At 36.2% G+C, this 26,462-nt stretch overlaps 2 protein-coding genes across 2 annotated transcripts in view; both read left to right on the top strand.

The window, feature by feature from the left end:
• Positions 1-26,462, top strand: part of LOC107710665 (membrane-associated guanylate kinase, WW and PDZ domain-containing protein 2-like) — a 139,737-nt gene that overhangs the window by 111,412 nt on the left and 1,863 nt on the right. The window contains exons 11-17 of the mRNA XM_016515494.1: positions 16,374-16,415; positions 17,159-17,272; positions 17,358-17,603; positions 21,010-21,273; positions 21,599-21,784; positions 23,580-23,874; positions 24,508-24,718. Coding sequence (XP_016370980.1) covers positions 16,374-16,415; positions 17,159-17,272; positions 17,358-17,603; positions 21,010-21,273; positions 21,599-21,784; positions 23,580-23,874; positions 24,508-24,718 — 1,358 coding nt within the window. The remainder of the gene's footprint in view (positions 1-16,373; positions 16,416-17,158; positions 17,273-17,357; positions 17,604-21,009; positions 21,274-21,598; positions 21,785-23,579; positions 23,875-24,507; positions 24,719-26,462) is intronic.
• Positions 23,447-26,462, top strand: part of LOC107710680 (nuclear pore complex protein Nup107-like) — a 30,908-nt gene continuing 27,892 nt past the window's right edge. Inside the window, exon 1 of the mRNA XM_016515512.1 lies at positions 23,447-23,452. The gene's annotated coding sequence lies outside the window, so the exon portion shown is untranslated. The remainder of the gene's footprint in view (positions 23,453-26,462) is intronic.

Here is a 26,462-nt window from a genome sequence, read left to right as displayed (position 1 = left end):
ATATATATATATATATATATTTATATTTAAATACATGTTATTGAATATTCAATATTGCTATATGTGCAACACTCAGTATATGCCATTCGGCACATATTAAATATATTCTAGAGGCAACTCCATACCTCGATGTGCTCAGCAGTCAGACTGCTGCCTGCTGGGTCTGTGTGTATATTATGAATAAATGAAGATTAATGCTCCCCATCTGATCTCTGTGCTGCTTAAATCTTGTTTAGTTAATGAAATGCACCTCAGTCATAAAGCAAGCACTAGATGGTAAGCAAGTCATTGATTTGCGGCAAAGTGGACATCAGATGTCCTGAGTGTCCACAGCATATTTTAATCAGTATGCACTAGAGCCCACACATGAGAGGCTGGAAGGAGATATCATTATGCTTAAAATCACAATATACAGAAAAGCTTAATTGTTCTATACAGTCCAAGAAAATCAATATTATAAAATTTTATCAAGTATATATATATATATAAACACACACATACACACACACACAGGTGCAGCCGGGGAAGGTGGAGGGTTTCTAAAGCATGCAAGTATTTGACTGTTGAACATATATACAATATATATATATATATATATATATATATATATACTGACACTGAAGGCTGGAATAATGGCTAAATTTTTTAATATATTTAAAAAGAAAACAGTAATTTTAAATTGTAGCAATATTTCACAGTATACGTTTTTTCCTGTATTTTTTATCAAATAAATGCAGCCTTTGTGAGCATAAGAGACCCTCGCAATGGGACCCTGCCGTTAACCAGCCTCATGCAATTAAAAAATTAAACGGTAAAACTGTGAAGCACAAATGGATTCATAAAACAACATATATTTTTTCATAAAAAAGCAACATATCATTATAGTTTTTCAAACAAAACACATTTTTATAGTATTATTATATTTAGCATTACTGTTGTTATGCTTTTAATTCTAATATAACAACAGCAGCAACAACAACAATAATACAATAATAATTAATTAATTAATTAATAATGATAATGATATTAAATTTGATTTGATCACAGTAACTAAAACTTCCTATGTGACAGTTTGCCCCGCTATATTCTGTTTGTTGTCCAAACGCACATGAAAAGACTCTTTCTGTACTGTAGGATCTTCTCTCCCTGTTGTCATCCTCCCCTCATGTGATCACCAATTAGTGAATAGCAAATTTGGACAAGTAGGCAACTTTTCCGTAATTGCCAGATGGCAAGATGTTGTGAGACACATTTACTGATAGAAGCCTGTCTGGATTACGTTTTCTCCTAGTCTCACCTGCATTATACAAATTTACGGCATTTGATGAATGTTATTAGTATAATATGCTTTATATGCATCAAGGATGTTGCAGAATCTAGGGAGTGATTATTTGAATGTGTCATACAGTGCAGGTTCAAATTGGGCGAGATATTTAACAGCCGCATCCGTGAGCTGATTAAGACTTGTGAAGTGATGTGAACTACATTAGGAATCGAAATTCGAGCGTTGTTATTCACTGACCTTTTCTGTTTTCTGTGTTCATTTATTGTGATTTATAGCCATTGACCGGCTTGCACCAACAGCTCCTGTTTTTTAGCAAAGCACTACTTTCAGCAAATATTTTCTTTTTTGGTAAAGTATGTTTTCATCTTTTTGCATCAGAAGACCATTTGATTTTCACCCATTGATGAGGCTTGATATGACTTGTATATGTGCTCTCCAGAGCACTGTTCCATTCATTTCTCTATCCATACAAATGAAGCAAGCCACTTTTCTTTCCTTTCAGCTAGTGTCACTGATTTCTTGCTCAGCCTTGCTCACTGAAGCAGCCCAGTTGTGGCCTGTTGGACTCTCTGCTCCTTATTTGATGACTCGTGCCCAGCCGACGGCAACACGCTGCACTTTGCTTTTTAATCAGCCAGTTACCGTTATGCTTGTGTCGTAAATGCACCATGAAGAAAGAGTATCAGTGTGTGATTATTTATTTCGATTAGAATTTAGTGTGCATTAAAATACTTATTTTGTGTGAGGCTGCTGCATGTCAGATTCTTTATGTAGGCTGTACGTCCAAATAGAGCTGAGGACTGTTTCTGTATTATACATCAGAAACTCAAAAAGGTCACCTTCACATTAAAAATACATTATAATGCATTATAATCACAATCAGAGGATCCTGAGTTTCCAGCCTGGTCTCATTGTTTATATGTAGGTGTCTGTACATGACATTATATACATTACATATTCTTTTTTTGCATGTTTGGGTATGCTGATGTGAACAATGTGGACACAACAAAAATGTAAAGTGTTACATATTTACAAATTTATATAAAAATTAGGGTTGTCAACGTTAAAATAATGTAACGTAATTAACACAAAATTACTGAAGCGCAATTTCTATTTAACCAAGTTTTGTTTCACTGTTTGCGATCAGATCATTTTAAACCACTAAACTCTGGGACGTTTTTCAGTCCAATGATCCAGTAAGGGAATGCATTCAAACAGTCAGTCCAAAACAGCGCTAATGTAAAGAAAACCAGGCTGATCACATCAGAGATGGCGGAGAGAATAGAAACTCATGTTGCATTTTCAGTGAATTATTCATTTAGTGTTACGCTTTAAAACACGAGCTCTGGCATATTCTGTGATTGTCTCTGAGGAGCGTGAGCCCTCATGCATCGCACTGTGTGAAATACGGACTGAAAACATCCCACGGCTGTATGGCCAGATGATAGGCCTACGCACGTTTCTCGTCTGGATAACCAGCATCTCACTAGTAAAGTTTTATTGGATGAGGATTGCAATCAAGGTAAAGAAGATTGCGATGACGTACAGGAGTCGTACAGTAAACATGCGTGAGTATGATATATGTGCAAACAAACCATGTATGAGCGCTCTCGATGCACTCAACATGCATTGTATTTATGCACAGACACATTTCTGAACATTCACATTGTTTCCATTCACATTCAGGATTATGCTTTGATTTGTCATTTTTTGGTTCTTTAATGTTTTTTTGGTCTCCAAGTGTCCTTTTTTGGAAAAGACATCAAATTGTATTTTTAAAATAACTTGCAGAAAATACAGTTTTGTGAGAATCACCCTTCAGTCTTTTGGTTTACTTTGCTGGATATAGCAAATAATGACAAAATGTTAAACCAGATAAAGAGGGTGTATGCTTAATTTAATGTTAAATTTAAAAATTTAACAGCCCTAATAAAAATCCTAAATCTAAACATAACCACTTTTCAAAAAAATAGTGTTTTTTATGCATTTTCAGCATATTCAGAAAATGTGTTAAATGTAATGGTTAAATGTTAAGTAATGATAAAAGTCATTCACTTTAAAGTTATTCTTGTTCAAAATTGTCATTTTTTGAACCGAGGTAGCACTAGAATCATAGAACAGAATAAAATGTTTAACTGTGTTAAATAAATCCCATTGATCACAAATACAGTACATAAATAAATAAACCCAATTGATCATAAATAGAATCAACCAATTAATTCCATGAATTAAATATTCATAGATTATTCATAGAGAGGATTTGTAAACATCTATATCTGTAAAGTTGTTCATATGTAAATGATTTGCATTTTAGATTATGTCAGTACGTGAATAATGTATGTTTTAGTGTCTAGGAAAACATAAGTAAATGTACAGTACATGTGGTATAACCACGGTTTCGGTAAAATACATGGGAATACTCATGACATCAGTTAAATTCAATTAGAATTTTGTGTACATTAAACTACTTATTTTGTAGGAGTGAGCATGTCAGATTCTTTATGTAGGCTACTCATCCAAAAAGAGCAAAGGACTATTTCTGAATTATTTTACTGATGTTTTATACATCAGAAGTCAATATAATCGCTATTTTAATCACAATCAACCTGGAGCCTTAAAGAGCAGATATACTGTTCTGACCAGTGTTAATTTTGACAGCAAATTTTTATTTAGTCTTAATCATAGTCTTTTGACTAAAATGCCATTTAGTTTTAGTCGTATTTTAGTCATCTGAATTGTTTTAGTTTTAGTGTAGTTTTAGTCGACTAAATGTCATAAGATTTTAGTCAACTAAATCTACAGTAGATTTAGTCAGCTAAAATCTAATGGGTTTAGTTTAGGGCTGCACGATAAATTGCATGCGATATTTAACGCGCATCTTGTCAGAAAAGCCGGTTCTGTAATCAGCGGTAAATCTCCTTCACCTGCGTGCGGGCTTTCACATTGAGTAGCATTAATGCGCGTTAAATATTGCATGCGATTTATCGTGCAGCCCTAGTTTAGTTAGTGTAATGCATTTATTAAGCATTTCTCTAACATTTCCTATATAGGTTTGATATTAAGGTTTTATCATGCAATATAGACACAGATTTAACTGTTTTGACACAACATGCCTTTATATTAAAATTAATTAAAACCACTTCTCATAAAGAAACAAGAACATGGTCCTCCTTTCAGTTAAATACCAATGATTATATAATATGCATTCTTTATAACAATTTACCACATTCTTCATTCTTTCAAGCAGACATATTTATTTATATAAATCAATTTAGATTAATCCTTATTAGGCTCACTAAAGTCATTCAATCAAGAGCAGTGAGTGATTTTCTCTCTTTCTTTTGTTGCTTGATTAACATTAAATGACACATACAACAGCAACTAAATTAGGCTTCTGTCCCTTTAAAACCGAATGCACGGGTGTTTTTATACTGATACACATCCGATATTCACCAAACTGTTTACGCTCACTTGTGACGTAACCGAGTGTGTTTACGTGAATACTCGTCAAAACGGACAATTCAACATCATTTTGTGCGTATTTCTCCATTCATTTGACGCGAAAGAGAACTGAATTCAGTCGTGCGCTGTGTGAGAGGCGCTTTTCTGTGTGCGCGCTTCGGGTGTGTGCGCTCAGAAAACTGGACCGAATTGAGTTCTCTTTTGCATTGTCATGCTTTTCAAATTTATTTTATTTATTTACACTTAGTGAAAATAGCAGTATTTTTTAGTGATATGCTATTTATACTAAGTTCAAATAGCTATAGATTCTATTTATAATATGTTAAAATAGCAGGATATTCTGCTAATTACTTATTGCAAATAGTGGCAATTATCTGCACCTCAGCATTGTAATACATTATAAAAGAGTATGCAATAATAACTTATTGAGTGTAAATTTTAATTATAATTCAAATTGTTAAATGGATGCCACCTTATTGGGACAAAGCCCTACCCTAACCCTACCCGATACTTTATTTTCAACTTTTTTGATTATTTCCTTCATTTTTATTAAAAATAAATGCTTTTCTGATGTAATTTGAAATTTGAAAAGGGAGAAAAAAAGTTCGCCAAAAGGCGGGTTCGAACCCGGGTCGATCGCGTCAAAAGGAGTAGGCTATGACACACGCTTTACCATCTACGCCACTGAATCTGACGATTGAAGACCATCTTTTGTAATGTTGTAGCCCAATCACACGTTGGTGGGTGGAATTAGTGTAAATAGCCTCTGCCAACAAGGCGGGCTATTTGCACTTAGTGTAAATAGACACTCCGATTTTTTTTTTTATTCCCAACAGTTAAACAGTTGCCCACAGAAAAAAAACAGGGGGTGCTGCAGCACCCTCAGCACCCCCACTTCTCGCGCCTATGAGGAGATCTAACTGGATCTCTTACCAAATCGTCCCTCCCTAACATTTTCATCTCGTTTTTATTAGATGATGAAAATGTCAATTGATTTTCGTCATAGTTTTTGTGTTTTTATTTCGTTATCGTCTCGATTTCGTCGGTGAAAAAATGTTGTTGACGAAAATTATGATGAAAATTATTCGTCAACGAAATTAGAAATCTGACAAGCTTATAATGACATCAGTAGCATTTTCATCTCCATATAGCAATTCAGGAACCCTATACAGTTAAAAATGCTTCTTAATAAGAAGTGGATCTTTCCTAAACCATTGAAGAACCTTTGACGGTGAAGTTTACACAGTTTTACATGACTGTTCAGGCCTTGTAATTCATTATTATAAATGAAACTGCATTCATGTGCACAATAAATATGTCTGTAATTGGTTACAAGTGTAACGGGGCTGACGAGACGTGAGACGTGCGGATCCATGTGCAAGCTTTATTTAAAGCAGAGAGGTCAGAAACACAGGCAGGGTCGAACAATGGCAAACAGGTATATGGCGGACAAGACACAAGAATAGTCCTAGGGCTAGCAAAGGTCTTCCAGACCTTCCAGACGCTCCGAACACTTTACGATTCAGGAGGGCGGTGGAGTGAGTGTTATATAGTGAATGTGTGATTGATGACAGCTGTGTGCAATCAGTGCTGTGTGCAATCAGTGCGGTGTGCAATCAGTGCAATGGATGGTGGGATATGTAGTCCGGGATGACATGCAACAGTTTGTGTAGTGCGAGAGTCAATGTAATGGAAGGGTGACCTCTGGTGGTGATTGAACGGAAGTCCATGGACAGGATTCGTGACAACAAGTAGTGATTGACTAATATGGTTTTAAATGGTCGATAACTTTGAGAACAGTGAGACCAATATAAAGTGTTTAATAACAATTTTAAAAAACATGCACAACATTGCTGCGATAAAAAATATTTATTATACATGTAAATTTTTTATTAAAATAATTTATAATCATAAAAATAAAATATTTTTAGATTAGCAATAAATTTAACCCAAAAAAAAGTTAATAAATTTCACAGCAGTCATATTCTTAATTCCTTATTGGATTAACTGTGCAGCTCTAGTATGTTTGTGCACTCTTTCTCTCTCCCCCGATCCAAATTCCAAACAGGTCATTTGCATCGCCTTGTTCATTCCTGAAGGTCATCTGTGGTAAGACATGAAAGACAGAGAGGGAGAAGTTGAATGCAAGACACTGGACGGCCTGTGTATGCGTGTGTTTGTTTTGTGCATTTCAAGGCCGATTTAGGAAGAGTTTAGAGAGAAAATATTCATGAATCTGCCGTTTGATGTTGGCGGGTATTGTTTAGCTCTTAATACCAGAAGAGGTGTTCTACACTGCCACTGCTTCCTGTTTGTTATGATTAGAGTTCAGAAGCCTCGTGGACTTTCGCCTCCTCTCAATCAATGTTTTTCCTCCAGGGGGAAAATGGGCATTTGATGTGATGTGATGATGCCGCTTGGTGCATTTTAAGCATCTTTCTGTCATTGGATTTGGGTGTCCTTTCATTGATTGCAACAGGAGATTTTTATTTTTTGTCATCAAAAAGGATCAACAAATACAGTCCTTAGGGTCAAACTTGTATATTTTACATTCAAATCTCTATTTTTCTCAACAGATACATGAAAAATTCAAATAATAACCACTTGTCCTCAAAATGCGATTGCTTCAGAGAGGAGCAAATACTGAATTTAATAGATATTTGAATAGCTGCTGCTTGAATTGTATCTTCGGTTGTAATACAGATTAAATGGTCTTGATTTTAAATGCTGTTCAATTTGTAATGCCACACTGATGCTTAAAACAACACCACAACAATTTCAGCAAATGAAGTAATTTGGTAGAAATTAATGCAATGACTGAATTACTGAAACCAATATACAATGAGACAAGTCTGAAATAAAAAGTGTCTAGATAGTAAATATTAATTCTGCACTATTTCTAGGCCATTAATCAAATAGGTCGATTTGAACTTCTTTGTATAAAAGTTGAGATTTTCTTCCTTTCACTGAAAGACATGTTGCTTTTGAAACATTCTCAAATTATTTCCCACAAAGTTGTATTAACATTTTGTACTAAATTACAAAATAGATGTGATCTCAGAAATGGCTTTTGGACCCCACTTACAAAAAAAATAAAAAAAAATAAATACTAGCTAAAAAAAAATTCTAAATAAATGAAACTGCATCTACACAGCTGAGAATGTAGCTCAAGAGGGAACAGCTGCTGTGTAAACAAAATAATAAAAGGTTATCGTCTGGCTTTTTTTCTGTTTTGATTTGCTTCAAATTCCCACTTCAAATATAAAACTAAAGATCCAGCATGCTAAAGGTTTTGTTCTCCATTGCAGGTCACTTTTCACCTTGGAAGACTTCTAAACAGGTAAAACGTATTGTATTCCAGCCCTCTGAATTTAATTAAAAGAACTAACATCAACCGTGTACTCTCAATATTGAGTGATTAGGTCACATTATACAGTATACAGCATCTGTATGAATAGCCATGACTGTTGAGCTTTATTACTAAGATGAATGCATAATAGAGGCTTTATTATATTGTTATAACATATTACCACTAACTGCACTGTACTAAGCTACTGCTTGAGTCTCTTAATAGACAGATACAGTAAGAATGACTAATTTGCTTCGTAGATACACCACTACAATGCCAAACGGCAGCTATACTTTTACAGTATTTAAAATAAATCAATCAGTTTTAATAGAACAAATAATATTTTCTAGTTACAAGTATAATTTGTTTTATTAAAATCTTTTTAGAGATCTGTCTATACTCAAGTCAGCTAGAAATTGCTTTTTGTGAGTGCAGAATTGTTTTAAAAATCCACTAATCACAACTGGAAAGGTTATGGAAATCCATTTGTTAAAAGCTGTGGGGACCCCAGTTGAAATAAACACTTAATACAGCAGAGAACAAATCACTGCACCTTCACTAATCTTCTCTCACTAACCAGTGTAATGTGGCACGTAAAACCTTGACCCTCAGCAGCAGTCTGTCTCTGTAATGTCCTCTGATTCTGATCCAATTTTCTCAACTGTCTTGTCTGCTTGACTACAGCCTAAAGAAAATGTTCTTCAAAGTCTGAACTGTATATGTATATTTTACGTAAATGTATATGACAGAATAAGGTATATGACGGCATATAAATATTTGCAAATAAATCAAATGATTTTAATAGGCCAAATAATATTTTCTTGTTAAATATATTTAACATATTAAATATATACATTTTAGTGAAATCTAATTATGCTCAGGTTGGCTAGATTTAGCATTTTTGTGAGTGCAATTTAGATGATAAAATTGTTTTACAAATCCCATAATCACAACTGAAAAAGGTCATTTTTAAAAGATGTCTGACTCTAATTGGAAAAAAAGCACTTAATTTGTGATCATTTTAGAACTGAGAGCAAACAAAAAATAAATAAATAAACTGACTTTAATATACCAAATCTAGTTATGCTCGGGTCAGTTAAAAACATTTTTTGAGTGCAATTTATACACTCACCGGCCACTTTACACCTGTTCAATTGCTTGGTAACACAAATTGCTAATCAGCCAATCACATGGCAGCAACTCAATGCATTTAAAAAGTGAAGTGACGTGACATGTGGCCAAGTATGGTGACCCATACTTGGAATTAGTGCTCTGCATTTAACCCATAGAAAGGCAACAGTAACTCAAATAACCACTCGTTACAACCAAGGTATGCAGAATACCATCTCTGAACGCACAACACGTCGAACCCTGAAGCAGATGGGCTACAGCAGCAGAAGACCACACCGGGTGCCGCTCCTGTCAGCTAAGAACAGAAAACGGAGGCTACAATTCTCACAGGCTCACCAAAATTGGACAATAGAAGATTGGAAAAACGTTACCTGGTCTGATGAGTCTCAATTTCTGCTGCGACATTCAGATGGTAGGGTCAGAATTTGGCGTAAAGAACATGAAAGCATGGATCCATCCTGCCGTGTCTCAACGGCTCAGGCTGGTGGTGTTTGGGATATGGTGGAACGGGAGATTCTCATCATGGATGTGCAGCCGACAAATCTGCAGCAACTGCGTGATGCTATCATGTCAATATGGACCAAAATCTCTGAGGAATGTTTCCAACACCTTGTTGAATCTATGCCATGAAGAATTAAGGCAGTTCTGAAGGCAAAAGGGGGTCCAACCCGGTACTAGCAAGGTGTACCTAATAAAGTGGCCAGTGAGTGTATAATCCAGTAATCCAGAAAATCTATCACAACTGAAAATGTTATGGAAATTCATTATTAAAAGATGTGAAAACCCTTGCTTAAAAAAAAAAACATATGTGATCATATTACAGCTGAGAACCAAAGAAACCAACAAATCAATCAATCAAATTATATTGATTATATTTTCTCTTAAAAATCTAGTTATGCTCAAGTCGGCTAGCATTTAGCATTTTTGTGAGAGTAATTTATTTGAAAAATGTTTTACAAATCCAGTAATCACAACTGGAAAAGTTATGAAAATTCTAATTTCGTATATACACACACACACACACATACACACTACATCAGTACATGCTACATGCCTACCCATCCACCCACACATTTCTTTATTTTTAGTTCGAGATCCCTGCCCTGTCTCCTTCCATAACAAAGGCTTGACTGCTCATAAATCGACTGATTTTTCTTCACTCTACAGAGAGTCAGTCGCACAGCCTCGAGCTGCTGGCCACTGTACTGTCATTCTTCAACACATATCTTTGTATCTATCTCTATAGGGAACAGAACTGGGACAGAGCGAAAGTCTCGCTACTGCAGTAGAGTAGAGCAGTTTAGGCTTTATCATCTCTGTCCCTCCCTTACGCTGGGGTTTAATTAGACACCATTTGCTTTAAGAATGTCTCCACAGCCAGAAAGAGTTTCATGACTGGAAAATGTTAAAATGGTCCATTTTTTCTGCAGTTATCCATGTCCAAATAATATTAGCCTGCATTGAATGTCACGGTTATATGGTCAGAGCACTGAATCATTCAGTCGATTGAAATTATGCGATACGAGCACATGATAATGTGGCTTTTGCTACAGACTGGCAATGGATAGAGCTTCAAAATACCGAACTGTTGTAATCCATATGAGAACAGCCTTAATGAATATGGTTTATAATAGAACTGAAATATGTTAATATCTTTTAGACTTCTGACAATAGTTATTATATTGATGTTTATGTACAGTATTTGCTCTGAAATGGCTCAGAGGTACAATCATTTTGACAATCTAAAGAAATCTAAATCTTTTTATTTCATCTACGAGCGTGTAAATTCTAATGCCCCAATTTTCACAGACTCTAACTCAAAGTAGAGTTAGCACATACAATATTTATAATAAAACTGTATTTTTTGTTCATCACAGACCTGAACCCAGTGCAAACCTGAAGTTATGTTTAAAAACTGACTTGAACCCCCCCTGCTCTGAGCAAAAACCTATTTGCAAGAGTATGTACGTCACAGCACTTCGCTCTGGAAATAATAACATCATCTATGAGCTAATGTGCGCGTGTGCATGAGTTTGCTTGGCAGTAACGTTTTAATCTGTTTGTTTCCCAGCCGCACACAGCAGCCCAGAGGCATTTGCCTTCATCCTCTTGAGCTCCTCCAGATTAACATGCTAACACTGACCTCCTTTAATAAGCCTTGGCATCTTTCTCAGTCTGGCATCTACTTTCTTTCTTTGTTGATTTTTCCTCCTCTTCTTCAATTATGCCTTTTGTTTGTCTTTGCTTTTAGGGCGCTTTCAACGCTAAAGCTTTTGGCACGAACCCGAATCCATTTGTTGTCCAGGGTTGGGTACTATTATTTAATCACCTCACTGTCGGTTCAAAAGTTGGAACTGAACAGCCACGACCTGACAGGAAGTTGAATTGTATGAATGTGAATGATAGGAAGTAGAATTTACTAATTGCAATTCAAATGTTCCTTTTTCTTGTTGACAGTTGGATTTATTGGGGTAAATGTCTTCTGTCAGTTGATTTTAATTGTATTTTAATTATATAAATTCTGCTACCTTATTCAAATTTTGCAAATTTAAAAAGCATTCTGATGCAATTCATGGCACACAACCATGGTGTCTGCTTGAAAAGGCGAATACAAGTACATCCGAAAATCATATATACGCAATTTGACCTAAATCATGAAAATGAACAGATATAGAAACCAAATCATTTGCATTTTTGTAGTCATTGACTGGTTGTTCATATGACAATATGTATAGTTAGAGATACACATAACATTATGTATTTTGTCAGTAGTACTTTATAAAAAATTATTAAAATACACTACCGTTCAAAAGTTTGGGATCAGGAAGTGTTCTAAAAATTCTAAAAACATCTGTGTAAACAATTTTTGGAAGATTGTTTAACATTTATTTCTTGAAATCATCTCATAATTTGATAATGGAAATTGCATTTCTTGTTTTTTTCTTTCTTTCAAATATTTACTTATAAAACTACTAAGAGAATGGTTAATGAAACCATTAAAGGGGTCATATGATGCGATTTCAATTTTTCCTTTCTCTTTGGAGTGTTACAAGCTCTTGGTGCATAAAGAAGATCTGTAAAGTTGCAAAGACTAAAGTCTCAAATCCAAAGAGATATTCTTTATACAAGTTAAGAGTCAACCACGCCTACCTAAAATGGCTAAAAAGACCACACCCCCACATACCTACGTCACGATCTCGGAAGATTTGCATAACGCCGCCCAAACGTTCACGCAAAGAAAGAAGGCGTAACTTATATTCTCGCTGTAGACGCGTTTCAGAAAGGCGGGGCATAGAGGAGCAACAATAGTGTACATTATATGGAAAATAATGTGTTTTTTGAACCTTAAACCGCATAAACACATTTCATTACACCAAATACACAAAATAATGTTCTTTTTAGCAACGTCATATGACCCCTTTAAGAGGAATCGGAACTAGTAAAAATGACGCAAAAAGTGCAAAATGACTAGCAGAGGTAGAGGGTGGGGGAATCAAACTTGGGTTCAAAGCAAGCAATCAAATCATGTGTGACAACAGCTTTAATATTAGAAAAAGTGGACTATGCCTGATTACTGTTCTTCACACATTCTATTTGCATAACCTAATTTTGGGTGTTGTGCAAGATCCCGGTGTATTGAAGTGGTTTGGGAACGTTTCGCCCACAGCTTACATTCAAGATTACTTTCAGTGTCGTCAGCAATAGAGAAATGCATCAAGCGTCCTTGATGAGCCCTTGATGCGGCCTTATTTTGCTGAGCTAGAACTAACTTGCCACGTATTGTGTGAGTGTATGCTTCATTTAAAAACTAATTACCGCAAAGCAAGTTCATTGTTAAACACCTTCCTATCCCACGGCCAGTGAAATTCCAAGGCGGAAGTTGCCTGGAAGAGCGCAGTTTGCTTACTCAGTTCAGCATATTAATAAGCTCAGCGCTGGGCGCTTTACTGAATGCCGGTGTATTTGCAGGTCGTGGAACATTGGGATCCTCACAGCAGTCCCACAACCAGTCTATCTATCCATGCTCTCCCTCACAGCACTCCATATCTGCACTGGCCCTCAGGTCCAGAGTTTGACCTGACCAAGCCTGACCCCTATGACCTGTATGAGAAGTCCAGGGCTATCTATGAGAATAGGCGTAAGTAACTGAAGCAACTTCTTGCTAGCAGCTAAAGCTAGCATTAATGCCTACTGCTAATCTGTGCTGTTTACCTACTGTATTTTTCCACTGAAATTTGCACACTTGCTTATGCACATCAAACACCAATTGTATTTCCTGTTATACATGTCAAAAGGTATGTAGCAGCATGTCCTAATGAGGCACAATGTGCTAAAGCAGCTAACGATAAAAGCTATCTTTTCGGTGAGATTCGGAATGAGTGACATGAAATTTTGGCAATTACTTGATTTGTATTAAAGTTGCCCTACCCACAGTGAAATCTCATTGGTTGAATTTTCCACTCCACGTAGTTGTAAAAAAATGTCATGGAAGAAATCGTAGCGTCAAATATCGTAGAAATGGAAGTTAAATTGAGTTGCTTTTATATAAGGAGTTTTTAGCCACTAAAGAAGCCAAATTTATGTTACAAATGTTGTTAGCTTTTATTACTGATATTAATCCTATCAGAGCTGTACTTGAATGTCTGTTACTAAGAGTAAATAGAGTTCAAGATGGCCACTGAATAAACTGATATTAAACTTCAAATATGTTCACCTACAACTTTCCGTTTGGACCAAAAAATTACTTTTACCGGTGCCTTATTGAGTTGGGCCTGGTTAGAACATGGACTTGAGTGACCATGTCAGCTCTCTCGGGCTCAAAAAATACCTTTCCATTGTTGTGTCTTACAATGTTGTCCTCCATGGTAAGTGTTTTGAGGTTGTTGCATCTTGTCAGTTTGGAAGTTTCCCACAATGAGATCTGTAGAGCTGCTCTGGGGTCTGGGAGAACTTTAGTGGTCTTAGTGATTTTGACGTTATATAACACTTTACATTATTAATGCAGGTACTTTCTTAACCAAATTTACAGACTTTACCACACATACAGGCTTTCTGAACTTTACCGAGGTCCATATGAACCAACATTCATATTCATTGCATTTTAAGTAGAAGCGTATGTTTAATTCAACAAATAGTTTGAAATGCACCAATTCATACTTATTACTGCACCTGAAATCTACTGCATATTGAACAAATAAGTCTGAACTGTCAATAGAGTTTATTTTGCATTTCTAAAGGTGCTTTAAACTGATTGACAGCGATTGAATCGATAGAGGTCAACATGTTCTGCTGCTAGCAGGCGCTTCTATTCAGCTTCTGTCTGCTCTCCCATTATTGGTCACTTCATTGTTTCACTGTCCATTTGCATAAACCTTTTTCTACTGACATTTTTCAACTGTTTTAAATAAGCAGGTATGCTCTTCCTCATTACTGTTTCCTAGTCTATACCTCCTCCTTTATTTTGTATATAGTTTTCTCTAGTATTCACAGCTGGCAATGACAGGTTGGTTAGTGTTGATGATTACCTTCTCTCTTGTGCAATGATCCTCCTTAGAATTATAAGAGGTTTTGCTTTATTATTATTATTATATTTAGCATCTATTGTAGATATGCTGGTGATTATAGACTTGGTGTGCAAACAGTTTGGTTTCTCTTTAAGGTAAGTATGCTCGCTTCCTGATGGTTGATTACATTTTGTATATTTTTCTGTGAGCCACGTCTCATTTTTTGAGGAAGATGCTTTAAACAGCCTCATTTTGTGAATTTGCACCTCTTTCTAAACTGAAAGTGTCAGGAATGTTTGAGTATGTTCAGTCACAACACTGTTAATGTTTTATAGCTGTTTGAAAATGCACTTGATGTTGCAAAGATGCTGTAGAGATTTTGCATTCTGTCAAGATGGTTAATAGAAACTTTTAAAATCTCATTAATACGTATTATATTCAAGCCTTTTTTAAGGAGCTTAGGTTTTAACAACAACAACGACAAGTATTCTGTTTATGTTAATGCATATTTGATGTCATTTTTGATGGTTGAATTCATAAACCTTTATACTTTTACCTTTTTTATCATTTTATGCCTTTAAACTTTTGCTTTATACTTTTTTTTGAATGAAACCTTATCAGGACATCAAAAAACACTTTTTTTTAACAATATTTATGTTGTAAAAAGGCTGAAATTAATATCTCAGTATTTATGTATTTGCTCTGAAATGGCGTTGTATGGTAAATTCTATCAATCATTAAAAAGTTAATGTATTTAAAGCGGGTTTTCCATGCTCTTCTTATTGAATGCAAAGAAAATTATTTAATCATTTTATATGCACTCATTTTACAATAAATAATAATAAACAGCAACGTTCAACTGCATCTGTTTATTGAAACATTCCAAAGCATGCAAAATATCACACAGAGACTTCCACAAATAATTTAATTCTGAACTGATTAATTTCAAAAGAGCTCATTTGCCTAAATGAATCAAACTCTAATGCAATTGAGGTTTAAATTAGAGAGCTTAGCATCTTGACACTGTCGTACTTAAACCAGCCTACTGCTACAGTCGAATGAAAAGCATGTAAATCATCCCAATATACACCAATATGTTGGTTAAATATCACCAGAATATCAACCAGCTCCAGCAGAGAGGCAGATACCTCATCAGGAATGATGCAGTTCAGATCAGACTCCCTCTCAGAATCAGGCTCAAGCTTCACCTGGCACCTAGTTTAAATGCAATATACATATAGCATAATGTATTGCCGTGTTTAGGTTTTCAGGCCGAAATGCGCTGCTCATGCCGATCTCAGTGTCTGTCTGCTCTGAGCCAGGAGATGAACTTGAGTTTTGAGATATTATATCATTAAAACCCCAAAATCCACTAAAAAACACCTAAACACCAGTTGATTAAAAGTCAGTCAGAATTGTCAAAGTAGTTCACATCATTTTGTTATGAAATTACATTTTAAGTGTGCTTTAAGTGCATTTTTGTGGGCACTGTATATTCACATATATCTTCATTGCTTTGTAGCTGTTGGGCATTATATTAGTGAGACAGGTGATGTATATGTTGTAGTTAGTATATTTAGAGTTGTGTGTGTTTATATAAGCAGTGATTTATGGGCTGTCCTTGTATCTCTCCCATTCTTAGAGCCAGGGCTTCCTCGAGGAGCTCTCCTAGCTGACCCTTCCGGTGAGTAAATAAATCTACACCCAAAAAAAAAAACTATCTGACAGAAGGAGTGCTGCATAAAATAAAGTCTGAAAGTTTGAAGTTCATTTTATATATCCAGTTTTTATGACCTCTATACATTTTTTTAAATATTTGGTATAAAGTTTGGCCTGCTGCAGTTTTTCTTTTTTTTTTTTTTGCATTTATTATCTTCAAATACTAAAATCATACGCCTAAAATCATATGCCAATTTTAAGGACATTTTTCATTAAAAATATTATCATTACAAAAAAAAAAAAAAGGCTGGAAATAATATTTAGTATTTATGTATTTGCTCTGAAATGGTAATAAAATAAAGTCTAAATAGAAAGTACAGTGTAATGCATTGCACATTAAAATAATTTATAGGTGCATCAAAAAAAAGTCAAATATAAACTCGGAAATCTAAATATAAATATTTTATACATTTTTGCAAATAAAGTCTGAAAGTCTAGTATTCATTTTTTATGCACTTATTGTGACCTCTGTGAAATACAAGCTGGAGATTAAATTTTTTGCCATCTTTTGCCACTTGTCATTCGCACTGCCTTGAGAATGAAGCTCTCAATGCAGGTTCAAGAGCATAAAATGAATGATTTTACAAATTAAGTACTCAGTGAACAGAAATGGGGGTCTTAAATGTCATCCAGAACACTAAATTACACTTGAAGGATGAAAATAGTCGTAGTTGTGAGATAAATGTGTGCTTTCATTGACACCATCAGAGTTCCAGGAGGTGGAGGTGCACTTGCGCAGACAGAAGTCCGGTTTTGGCTTCAGGATCCTGGGCGGAGAGGAACCAGGACAGCCTGTGAGTCCGGAGGTTCAGGAGAAGGCCCGTACTCTAGGACTAACCACACACTCCCTAAAACAGAGCTCACTGTCATTTGCTACCATGATAATGTGTCTGTTCGTCCACTTTAGTTTCCGTATATAGTTTAAAGAGAGTCTGTAGTAACCGTGCTGTACATTTACAGATCTTGATTGGTGCAATCATCGAGAAGAGCCCAGCAGATAAAGACGGGCATCTCCGGCCAGGAGACGAGCTGATGTCAGTCGATGGGATCCCTGTGGCTGGAAAACCCCACCGTTACGTCATTGACCTCATGCACGGGGCGGCCCGGACTGGGCAGGTTAAACTCACTGTGCGACGGAGAATTCAGTCCACAGGTGCGAAATGGCTGATGTTTATTTCATTCGTCTACCAACAATGTCCAACAGTGAACGTACATCTTTTAATATAGTGTCATATCTATTGTGTTTAATAGCAATTTGTGGTAGAAATGTCATTTTTAACATTTTGAGTGGAAAGTGGCCACCTTCTTTGTCTTGCTAAGGCTAATTTCATTGCTACATTTTATGTATCCTTAAAACACAGTTAAACAACGTTTCTGCATAATATTACAAATATTACAGTTTGATTGGAAATGACACACAATCATAATATCAAAAGTGAACATAAAATGTTTAAAAAAGCTTTTACACCCCACAAGCAAGCTAGCGAAACACAAGGGATTTGACTATTTATTTGTCTTAAATCTGAACAAATATGTGATATTTACCTTCTTCACCGTCACACGTGTTATATTTCATCTCAAGCATGCACTTCACTGTTGTCTCCATGGTACACTGTACTAAGTACACTAATATTCGATTTTTGTTATAAAAATTTACATTTATTAGGGTCAAAATTGATTGTTGTGGTGGAAATGACACCAAATGAGGAACATTCATATTTTCATTGGCATAAATTAAATAATGAAATAGTTTATTTCAGCTTTGTTTTAAATGATCATAGTTCTAAACATGTAACATGTAACATGTATTTTCAAAATGGATTTTCATAGTTTAAGATTAAAAGTCTGGGTCTAGGACAAGAGTTAAGCAATAAAATATGCTCATAAAACACATTTGAAAAATAACAAGAATAAAAGATGGTAGCATGATCCAAAGTTTCCAGTGCAGATTTAATATGACGTTCATATATCAAAAGAGAAAAAAAAACTGACATTTGTTTTAATAATAATAAAGTTATAATAATAATAATAAACCCTTGAAAAAAAGAGTGAAAAATTTAAGGGGGTCTGAATACTTTCCGTACCCACTGTATATATGGAGGTAATGAAGCAGGTTCTGTTATACTGTACCTCTGCTGCTTATTATGTGTCCTCTGTCTGTCTCTCTCATGTCCACGCTGTCTAATAATTCTTGGTGTAGCTGAGGCTCAGATTCTGTGCCCTCTCGAGCTCTACCTCCCTCATCCATCCCGCTGTCTGGCTCATCCTCTCAGTCTTATCTTCCCTGGACAATCGTTTCTCCCCCTTTTCATCTCAGTGGAGCGGTTGAGGCAATGTCTGGCTGCTGGCTTTTTTTGGCTTACTGTTTGATCACAGAAGGACTTCAGACCAGCTTTAGCCAAACCCTATAATATAGACTCTTTCTTTCTCTCTCACATTCACTTGTATTAATCGTAGTTGATACCTGTTTCTGTATCTAAAAATTCTATTTAATGTTTTTATTGTACCTGTTAGAGGTAAAAAAAAATATAATAATAATAATATATTAAAGTTATAATTGTTCTAGTAATATTTTGAATATAAATATTGAATAAATATATATTTGAATATATTTTGAGTATAAAAATGTAATTCATTCCTGTGATGCAAAGCTGAATTTTCAGGATCATTACTCCAGTCTTCAGTGTCACATGATCCTTCATAAATCATTCTGATATCATACTTTTTTTAGGATTCTTTGATGAATAGAATGTTCAAAAGAACGTTTGTTTGAAATAGAAATCTTTCGAAACATTATAAATGTATTTACTGTCATTTTTAAACTATTTATTGTGTCTTTGCAGTATAAAAGCATACATTTCTTTCAAAGAAAAGTAACAAAATCTTACCCAAGCTTGTAAATCGTTATATAGGGTACAACGGTGCTAAAGGCCCACCTTAAGGAAAAATGTGCTATTCACTGCGCCTAAAATGTATAATTGCAGAAAAAAATATATACGTTGTATTGGACATTAATGGAGCAACAGATTTTGTGTGAAAATAAATCATTCAAGTTGTTTATTTTGTTTAAAAATCTTATAAATGTATGAGGTGGCATGATGGGCCTTTTACTCCACACACGGGGTAAAAGGCCCACCAGCATGGGGTAAAAGGCACACGGTATTGATACAAATATTTCAGCTAAAATAATGCTAAACTTTTTAAGCTACATTTTTTTTTTTATTATGTCTAAGTTAATACTTGTTCAAAACAATCACTTTAGCAAAGTTTGTACTATTTTCTGCTTATTTTGAAAAATAAAAGAATACATTTTTGTTCAATAAATATACTGTCATTAAAATATGTTAATATAAAAAATATATTTTAAAATACAGAAACAAAATCTTTTACATATTCTTTCGTTATTTAAAAACTGTTGCTTTAATTATCTTAAACAAAACTGAAAATCATAAAGAAGACCTTTGTCTCAAAATATATGCATTAATTTGAGCAATTCTCATTTGCTACTTAAATCTACAACATTTTTAAAAAACATAAAATATTAGATCAATAAGCACAGAATCAACTTTGCGCTGCTGCGCGCGATTGCATCAAAGATCAGATAAATACACACGTGCATCGTGAAAAGCGGATGTTTTGGAAAGTACTACGCCACGTTTTTGTGCCATCTAGTCATAAAGATGAAAATAATACCAAAGGCGCCTTTAGCCCCGTTGTACCCTACTATGTAAAAATATTGTCACTTTCAAACCTCAAAACCTCCTTTCCTGTCCAAAAAGATGTTTTCATGTTCTTATTTTGACTAGATACTCATGAACTTCTGAAATATACAGTTTAGTGGTCATAATACAGAAATATTTGACTGCACATTGAACGCAACGATTAACCAATTAGAATCAAATATATAGAACGTGTTGTGGCTTTGCAGCTGCACAATCATCTCATAGTAAATAATCTTTTTGAACCCCTTTCATAGTAAAATTTCATAGTACTGAGACAGCTTTGGTCAAGGTCACCAGTGATCTGCTAATAGCCTCAGATTCTGGTTCTCTCTCTGTTCTTATTCTTCTTGATCTTAGTGCCTCTTTTGATACTGTTAATTACAACCTTTTAATCAATCGTCTGGAAACTGTCTTTGGTGTTTCTGAGACTGTTTTAACCTGGTTTAGATCTTACCTCACTGATCTTCAACAGTTTGTTTGTATGAGTGGTTTTTGGTCTGAGATGGGCTCTGTCCGTACGGGTGTTCCTCAAGGTTCAATTTTAGGCCCCTTACTTTTATGCATTTTCATATTTCCACTCGGACTGCTTCTAAGATCACATGAGCTTAATTATCATTTTTATGAAGATGACACTCAGATTTATATTCATTCTAGGCCTGGTCAAAATTTGGATGTTTTTTTTTAACACATTGTATTTCTCAGATAAAATATGGATGTCTGAAAACTTCTTGTGTCTTAATAATGATAAGACTGAAGTCTTGCTCATTGGCTCCTCCCATCAGCTTCATAAATATATATAACCATTTATCCTTTTCTTTCTCGCTCTTTTATCTTCAGGTGAACACTGTCCAGAGAATGGCCGCAGTCCTGGATCGACCCAGCACAGTTCCCCGAGGAGTGACTTCAACTCCAAAATGTTCTATAACAACTCCGCCCCCTTGCAAAACTCTGCCCCATCCACCACAGGCTCCTCCCCACCAGACACTGTAGCCAATCACAATCTGCAGTCTAGTGATGTCACCATCCAGCGCAAGGAGAGCGAAGGGTTCGGATTCGTTATTATCAGTTCACTGAACAGGCCTGAATCTGCGGCTGCTGCTGGTAAGGAATAATTATTTTTGTACACTTCACACACTTTAATTTGAATTTATTTTTAATCTGGAATGTTCCTTTACTGTAATAGCTTACTCAGGTTGGCTGCATCAAAGGGTCATAGAGATTTGAAAAGTGCAGCATGTCCTCATAAACCTGTGTATTAATAATGGATGCACTCCTATTTGAGGGCTGAAGAGGCTAGTTACAATGTTCTAATGCAGCGCCCACACTCGTATATAAAAACAGATCCACTAACAGGAAAGGACAGAGTGCAGATAGAGAGCTCTCTCGATGCGTTACGTAAAAAGTATTTGTGCGTGTGTATTGTCAGCCGTACCCCATAAGATTGGCCGGATCATTGAGGGAAGTCCAGCAGACCACTGTGGGAAGCTCAGGGTTGGAGATCGTATTTTGGCCGTCAACAATCAGTCTATCGTCAACATGCCACACGCCGACATCGTCAAACTGATCAAGGACGCGGGACTCAGCGTCACACTCAGGATCATCCCTCAGGAGGGTGAGTTGACATCTGTGAAACTGTTTGAATGGGACTTTTACGCAAAGTTTGACTCTTACATAATTCTTCTACTGAAACGACTATGTGTAATAGCCATTTGAATGTTAAAATACTTTCTTTTATCTGAGTTTAATATGCAGAGACAACTTTAAGTAAGCCATTTACAGGTCGACTTCCTGAAAATTGCTCTGACATGTCAAATGGCTCAACCAATAGTGTGAGGTTGGGCGGGACTACCTGTTTTTCTGAACAATGGAAGAGGGTGGGGTAAAAGGACTGGTCAGGGTGTTTGTGGAAACTTATTTTTGCCGTGTGCTTGGTGAAGCAGAGATTTTACGCTGTAGCTTTAAGGAGCCTCTGACTGTTTTTTAAATAATCTGAATTATTTCAAACAAGCTATCCTTTGACAGTTTTTTTAAAGCATAATATAAGTATTTTTAGAAGTTAAAATGTGATTGGATGCTATTACTGCAAGAGGGCGCATCGAGCAAAATATTATGCACGTTTCTTCAAAGCATAATAAAATAACACGACTATCTTTAAAAAAAGTGCATAATGTTTAAAATAATGTTTATAAACCTTATATAATTAAAGTGGCTTAAACAATTAGAACCAAAACAGAATAATGCATGTATGTATAGTTTAATACAAAGGACTGAAAACCAATCACAAAGAGTACTTTCTTCATTTAAAAACATGAGATGCAGTAGGATGGGGAAAAACCGCCATAAAGTCTTGAGATATGTTTTTAAAAAGTTGAACTTACATTAATTTTACATGGCTTTCTAAACATGTGGCTCTCTTGTGCAAGACGCGAGTGTAACAATGATAGATGTCCCTCTAGAAAATGTGATAAATATGCGTTCTGTTTGAACGGTTTGGTTTCGGTTTTGACGTAAACAACATAATCTCTGCATTATGTTCTTTTTCCCGCAATATTTTAATGAATAACATAGCAGCGCCGCATCTAGTGGGTTCAACTGGATAGGCTAAGAAAAACATTAAAATGTAATGACACTTACATCGTCATCGTATCTCGTGCATCACTGATAAAGCTGCCTGATGCACACCTAAAATTTGAATGCAATGTTTTTGCATTCGAATGTGGATTTTTATTTTAAATTCGACAAATATTCGAAATTCGAATCTTTTTTGGACAGCCCTAGTAGTTTGTGATAAAATTACAGGGGGGTTGTGAGATTGTGCCTGAAATGTCAGTGCTAAAATTAAATACAAATGTTTAAAAAAAATACAATTTTAAATGGCAAGAAAGTCATACAGGTTTATAATGACATGAGGGTAAGTAAATGATAACAGAATTTTCATTTTTGAGTGAACTATCCTTTAGAAATGCAAATTCACGAAATGGTTGCACCATTTGTTTATGGTACAGAAATCCACTTTAACTATTCATTGGCATTCTTTTTTCATGCTAACATGCTTCCTTTCTATGTAAATTATGTTTATTATAGATTCCACCTTATTCAAAATTGCAATGCTGTGCTGTTTAGTAAAGTATGCCAGATTATGGTAGTCTGCTGAATACTTCATGAACTAGCGCTCAGAACCAGCCTCCAAGATGGAAAACTGTGCCATACAAATTGCATTCACAGATTTTGGGCATGTTTGCGATGTTATTTTATTTGCATAATTATTTCTGTGAATTTAGTGGTAAAATAACATAAACGGTACTCATGCAACCCTTAAACTGTTGCTTTAGAATTAAAAAAAAACCTGTGTTACAAAGAGAAGCTCTGAAAATAGCTTAGCTTTTTGTCTTTTCTCCATTTTTCAGAGACAAACAGCACGCCTTCTGCAGGCAGCTCAGAGAAGCAGAGCCCTATGGCCCAGCCCAGTCCAGTTTGCCAACCCAGCACTGTGAGCCAGACGGGTGCTGCCCATCCACCCAACTCCACCCCTCAACCCAACTCTGCACTTCAGCCCGGCCCCATAATGCAGCCTAGTTCAGAAGCACAACCGAGCCCTGTCACTCAAACCAGCCCAGCTAATCAGCCCAGCTCAGTGACCCAACAGAACCCGCCCACCCAGCCATCCGCAGTGCCAGTACAGATCTACAGCCATGACACCAGGCAAGGCGCCAACACAAATTACATTATTACTTAAATATGTTTTAAGCTGTTGCACTAGTTTTACTGTTGCTCTGCTCTAGTAACTACTCTACTAAAGTTCACTATTTATAGAGTGAATCTGAACCTCTCTGAGTCACAGACTGCCTCTCACTGTTAGGTTGTTGCGTAAAATCACTTATCTCTTACAGAACTGAATAATTTACCTACATGGCTCTTTAAAACAGTTTTTAATCATTTATAAAGCCTGCAGGGACCAATGATTTCACTTCCTCTCCATGCTCACTCAAGTTTCAATATACACCCTAGAGCTCCTCAGGCTTCGCCATTTTCAACAGAACATTATCCTGTATTAAACTTTAAAATTCATTAGAGAGGTAGCTCCGTCAGTGGTAGGTCGTTTTTGACGGCATCTGCTGGAAAACAGACGTAAACAGATTACAGCTTTTGTTGCTAAAAAAAGCTACAATTTTGAATTTCCACATTTTTGCAGACAAGTTTGACAAGAAATTTCAATAAAAACACCATAGAAGTAGTCCAAGTCTCACTTGTTATTGCATATATTCCAAATGTTTGCATAAGATTCAACATCACCAAATGCCATTGGTTCTGCTCTGATTGGTTGTTCAGCTACAGGTCAGAGGTGAAAGCAAGACAGGATGTAAAACCTGATATTCGGCAGCCGTTCACTGACTACCGGCAGCCCCCGGTGGACTACCGACACCCTCCTGTAGCAGACTACCGACAACCACCAACGCTCGATTATAGACACCCCCCGCTGCTGGACTACAGACAGCTGTCCACTGACCCTCGCACCTTCCCCTTACCCGACTACAGGATGCCACAGGTAGCTCTGCTGCCACTATGTATTCACACATACACTGTGCTACAGTTTTATATGGAGTAGAAATACACACTGATATCATAATTCTTCACTGAAGTGGCACTGGCAGTTCATTTCCATAATGTATGCATTATGCATGTCCATAAAATGTCCATAATATGTGTGTGTGTGTGTGTGTGTGTGTGTTTGCAGGATTTTGATTACTTCACGGTTGATTTAGAAAAGGGTATGAAAGGTTTTGGCTTTAGTATCCGTGGAGGCCGCGAGTATAAGATGGACCTGTTCGTTCTACGATTGGCTGAAGATGGACCAGCAATACGCAATGGAAGAATGAGGGTGAGCTTTCTGTCCATCAATCCATCCATCACCTGTCTGTCTATCTGTCTATCTTCCATCTGTCCTTCCATCCATCCTTCCATCATCTCTATGTCTGTCTGTTTCTCTGTTTGTCTACCTGTCCTTCCCTCCATCCATCCATCCTTCCATCATCTCTCTGCCTGTCCTTCTGTCCGTCTGTCCATCCATCCATCCACCATAATCTGACTGTCTCCCTCTCTCTGTCTTTTGGTCTATCTATCCATCCATCCATCATCTGTCTATCTCTGTCTGTCTGTCTATTTGTCTATCTGTCTATGCATTCATCCATCATCTGTCTTTCTGTGTGTCTATCTATCTATCTATCCATCCACCCATCCATCCTATTCTGCTGCTATTCTGTTCCTTGTTCAGCTCGTATCTGTAATGAAGCTGTCATAGCTAATGTGAATAAAACAGTCCCCTTAGGATATTCTCTCTCTTTTTCTACCTCTCATTACAGCCTTTCATATTTAGTCCATTACCTTCAGATCACACACAGTGACCATTACCTTCCATTCAAGAGCCTCAGTTCTAACTGTAAACATCATCCTGTCTTCTTTTGGGGTGTGAATATAACCGCAGCACAAAATGCCTTTTGAATCTATAATTAGTTTGTGGTGGAACAGACCCGTGGTATTTAAAAAAGTCCATTAAGCATGAAGTCATATAGCCCCCAGTAGACACTGCTGCTGCTGCTGTAGATTTCCACACATGCCCTCTAGATACACCAAAAACATGAGAGAGCTGCTGACACTGCTAGCTGTGATGCTTTTACTAACAATTTCCACACCAGAGGTCAGAGGAACCGGCCCCAGACATAGTGTAGGAACAAAAAACGAGACACTCCTTGTCAGAAATGAGAGAGTTGAGGGTCATACTGCTCTCTGCCCCTCATTCAAACAAGATCTTAATGATTCATAAAAAACTAGCCGCCAAGCACTGGCAGCGACCTGCCCGGACTTCCACATTATCCAGACCATTTGAGAGGAATACTCCATTTGTTACTATAATTGGCTCGTTCTTTTTCCCCAGCCCCTGGCCAATTAGTCCACAGATATAAGACAAGTTCAGTGCACCTACATGCTCAGCATCAGCATATATGCTTTACCTGTTTTAGGGGCACCTATATTTTCAAAATTATGCAACCTTGTCTAGATTATTTGTTTGTATGTTAAGGGAAATTATGATATTTATTATTATTATTTATTTATCTTCTCTAATAACCAATTAGCAGAACTAATATTCAACAATTATTTGATATATGATTATAATTTTTATTATTTATTATGTTGTGCTGTTTTTTTTTTTAACACAATGGCAAACGTCTCGGGTTACTTATGTAACCATGGTTCCCTGAGGGGAACGAGACACTGCGTCCTCTAGGGGTCGC

The sequence above is a fragment of the Sinocyclocheilus rhinocerous genome, unplaced genomic scaffold, assembly GCF_001515625.1.
Source record: "Sinocyclocheilus rhinocerous isolate Xijiao unplaced genomic scaffold, SAMN03320098_v1.1 scaffold357, whole genome shotgun sequence".
Taxonomy (NCBI): Eukaryota; Metazoa; Chordata; class Actinopteri; order Cypriniformes; family Cyprinidae; genus Sinocyclocheilus; species Sinocyclocheilus rhinocerous.
The sequence above is the reverse complement of the archived record's forward strand: the minus strand, read 5'-3'. Positions and strand labels throughout refer to the sequence as shown.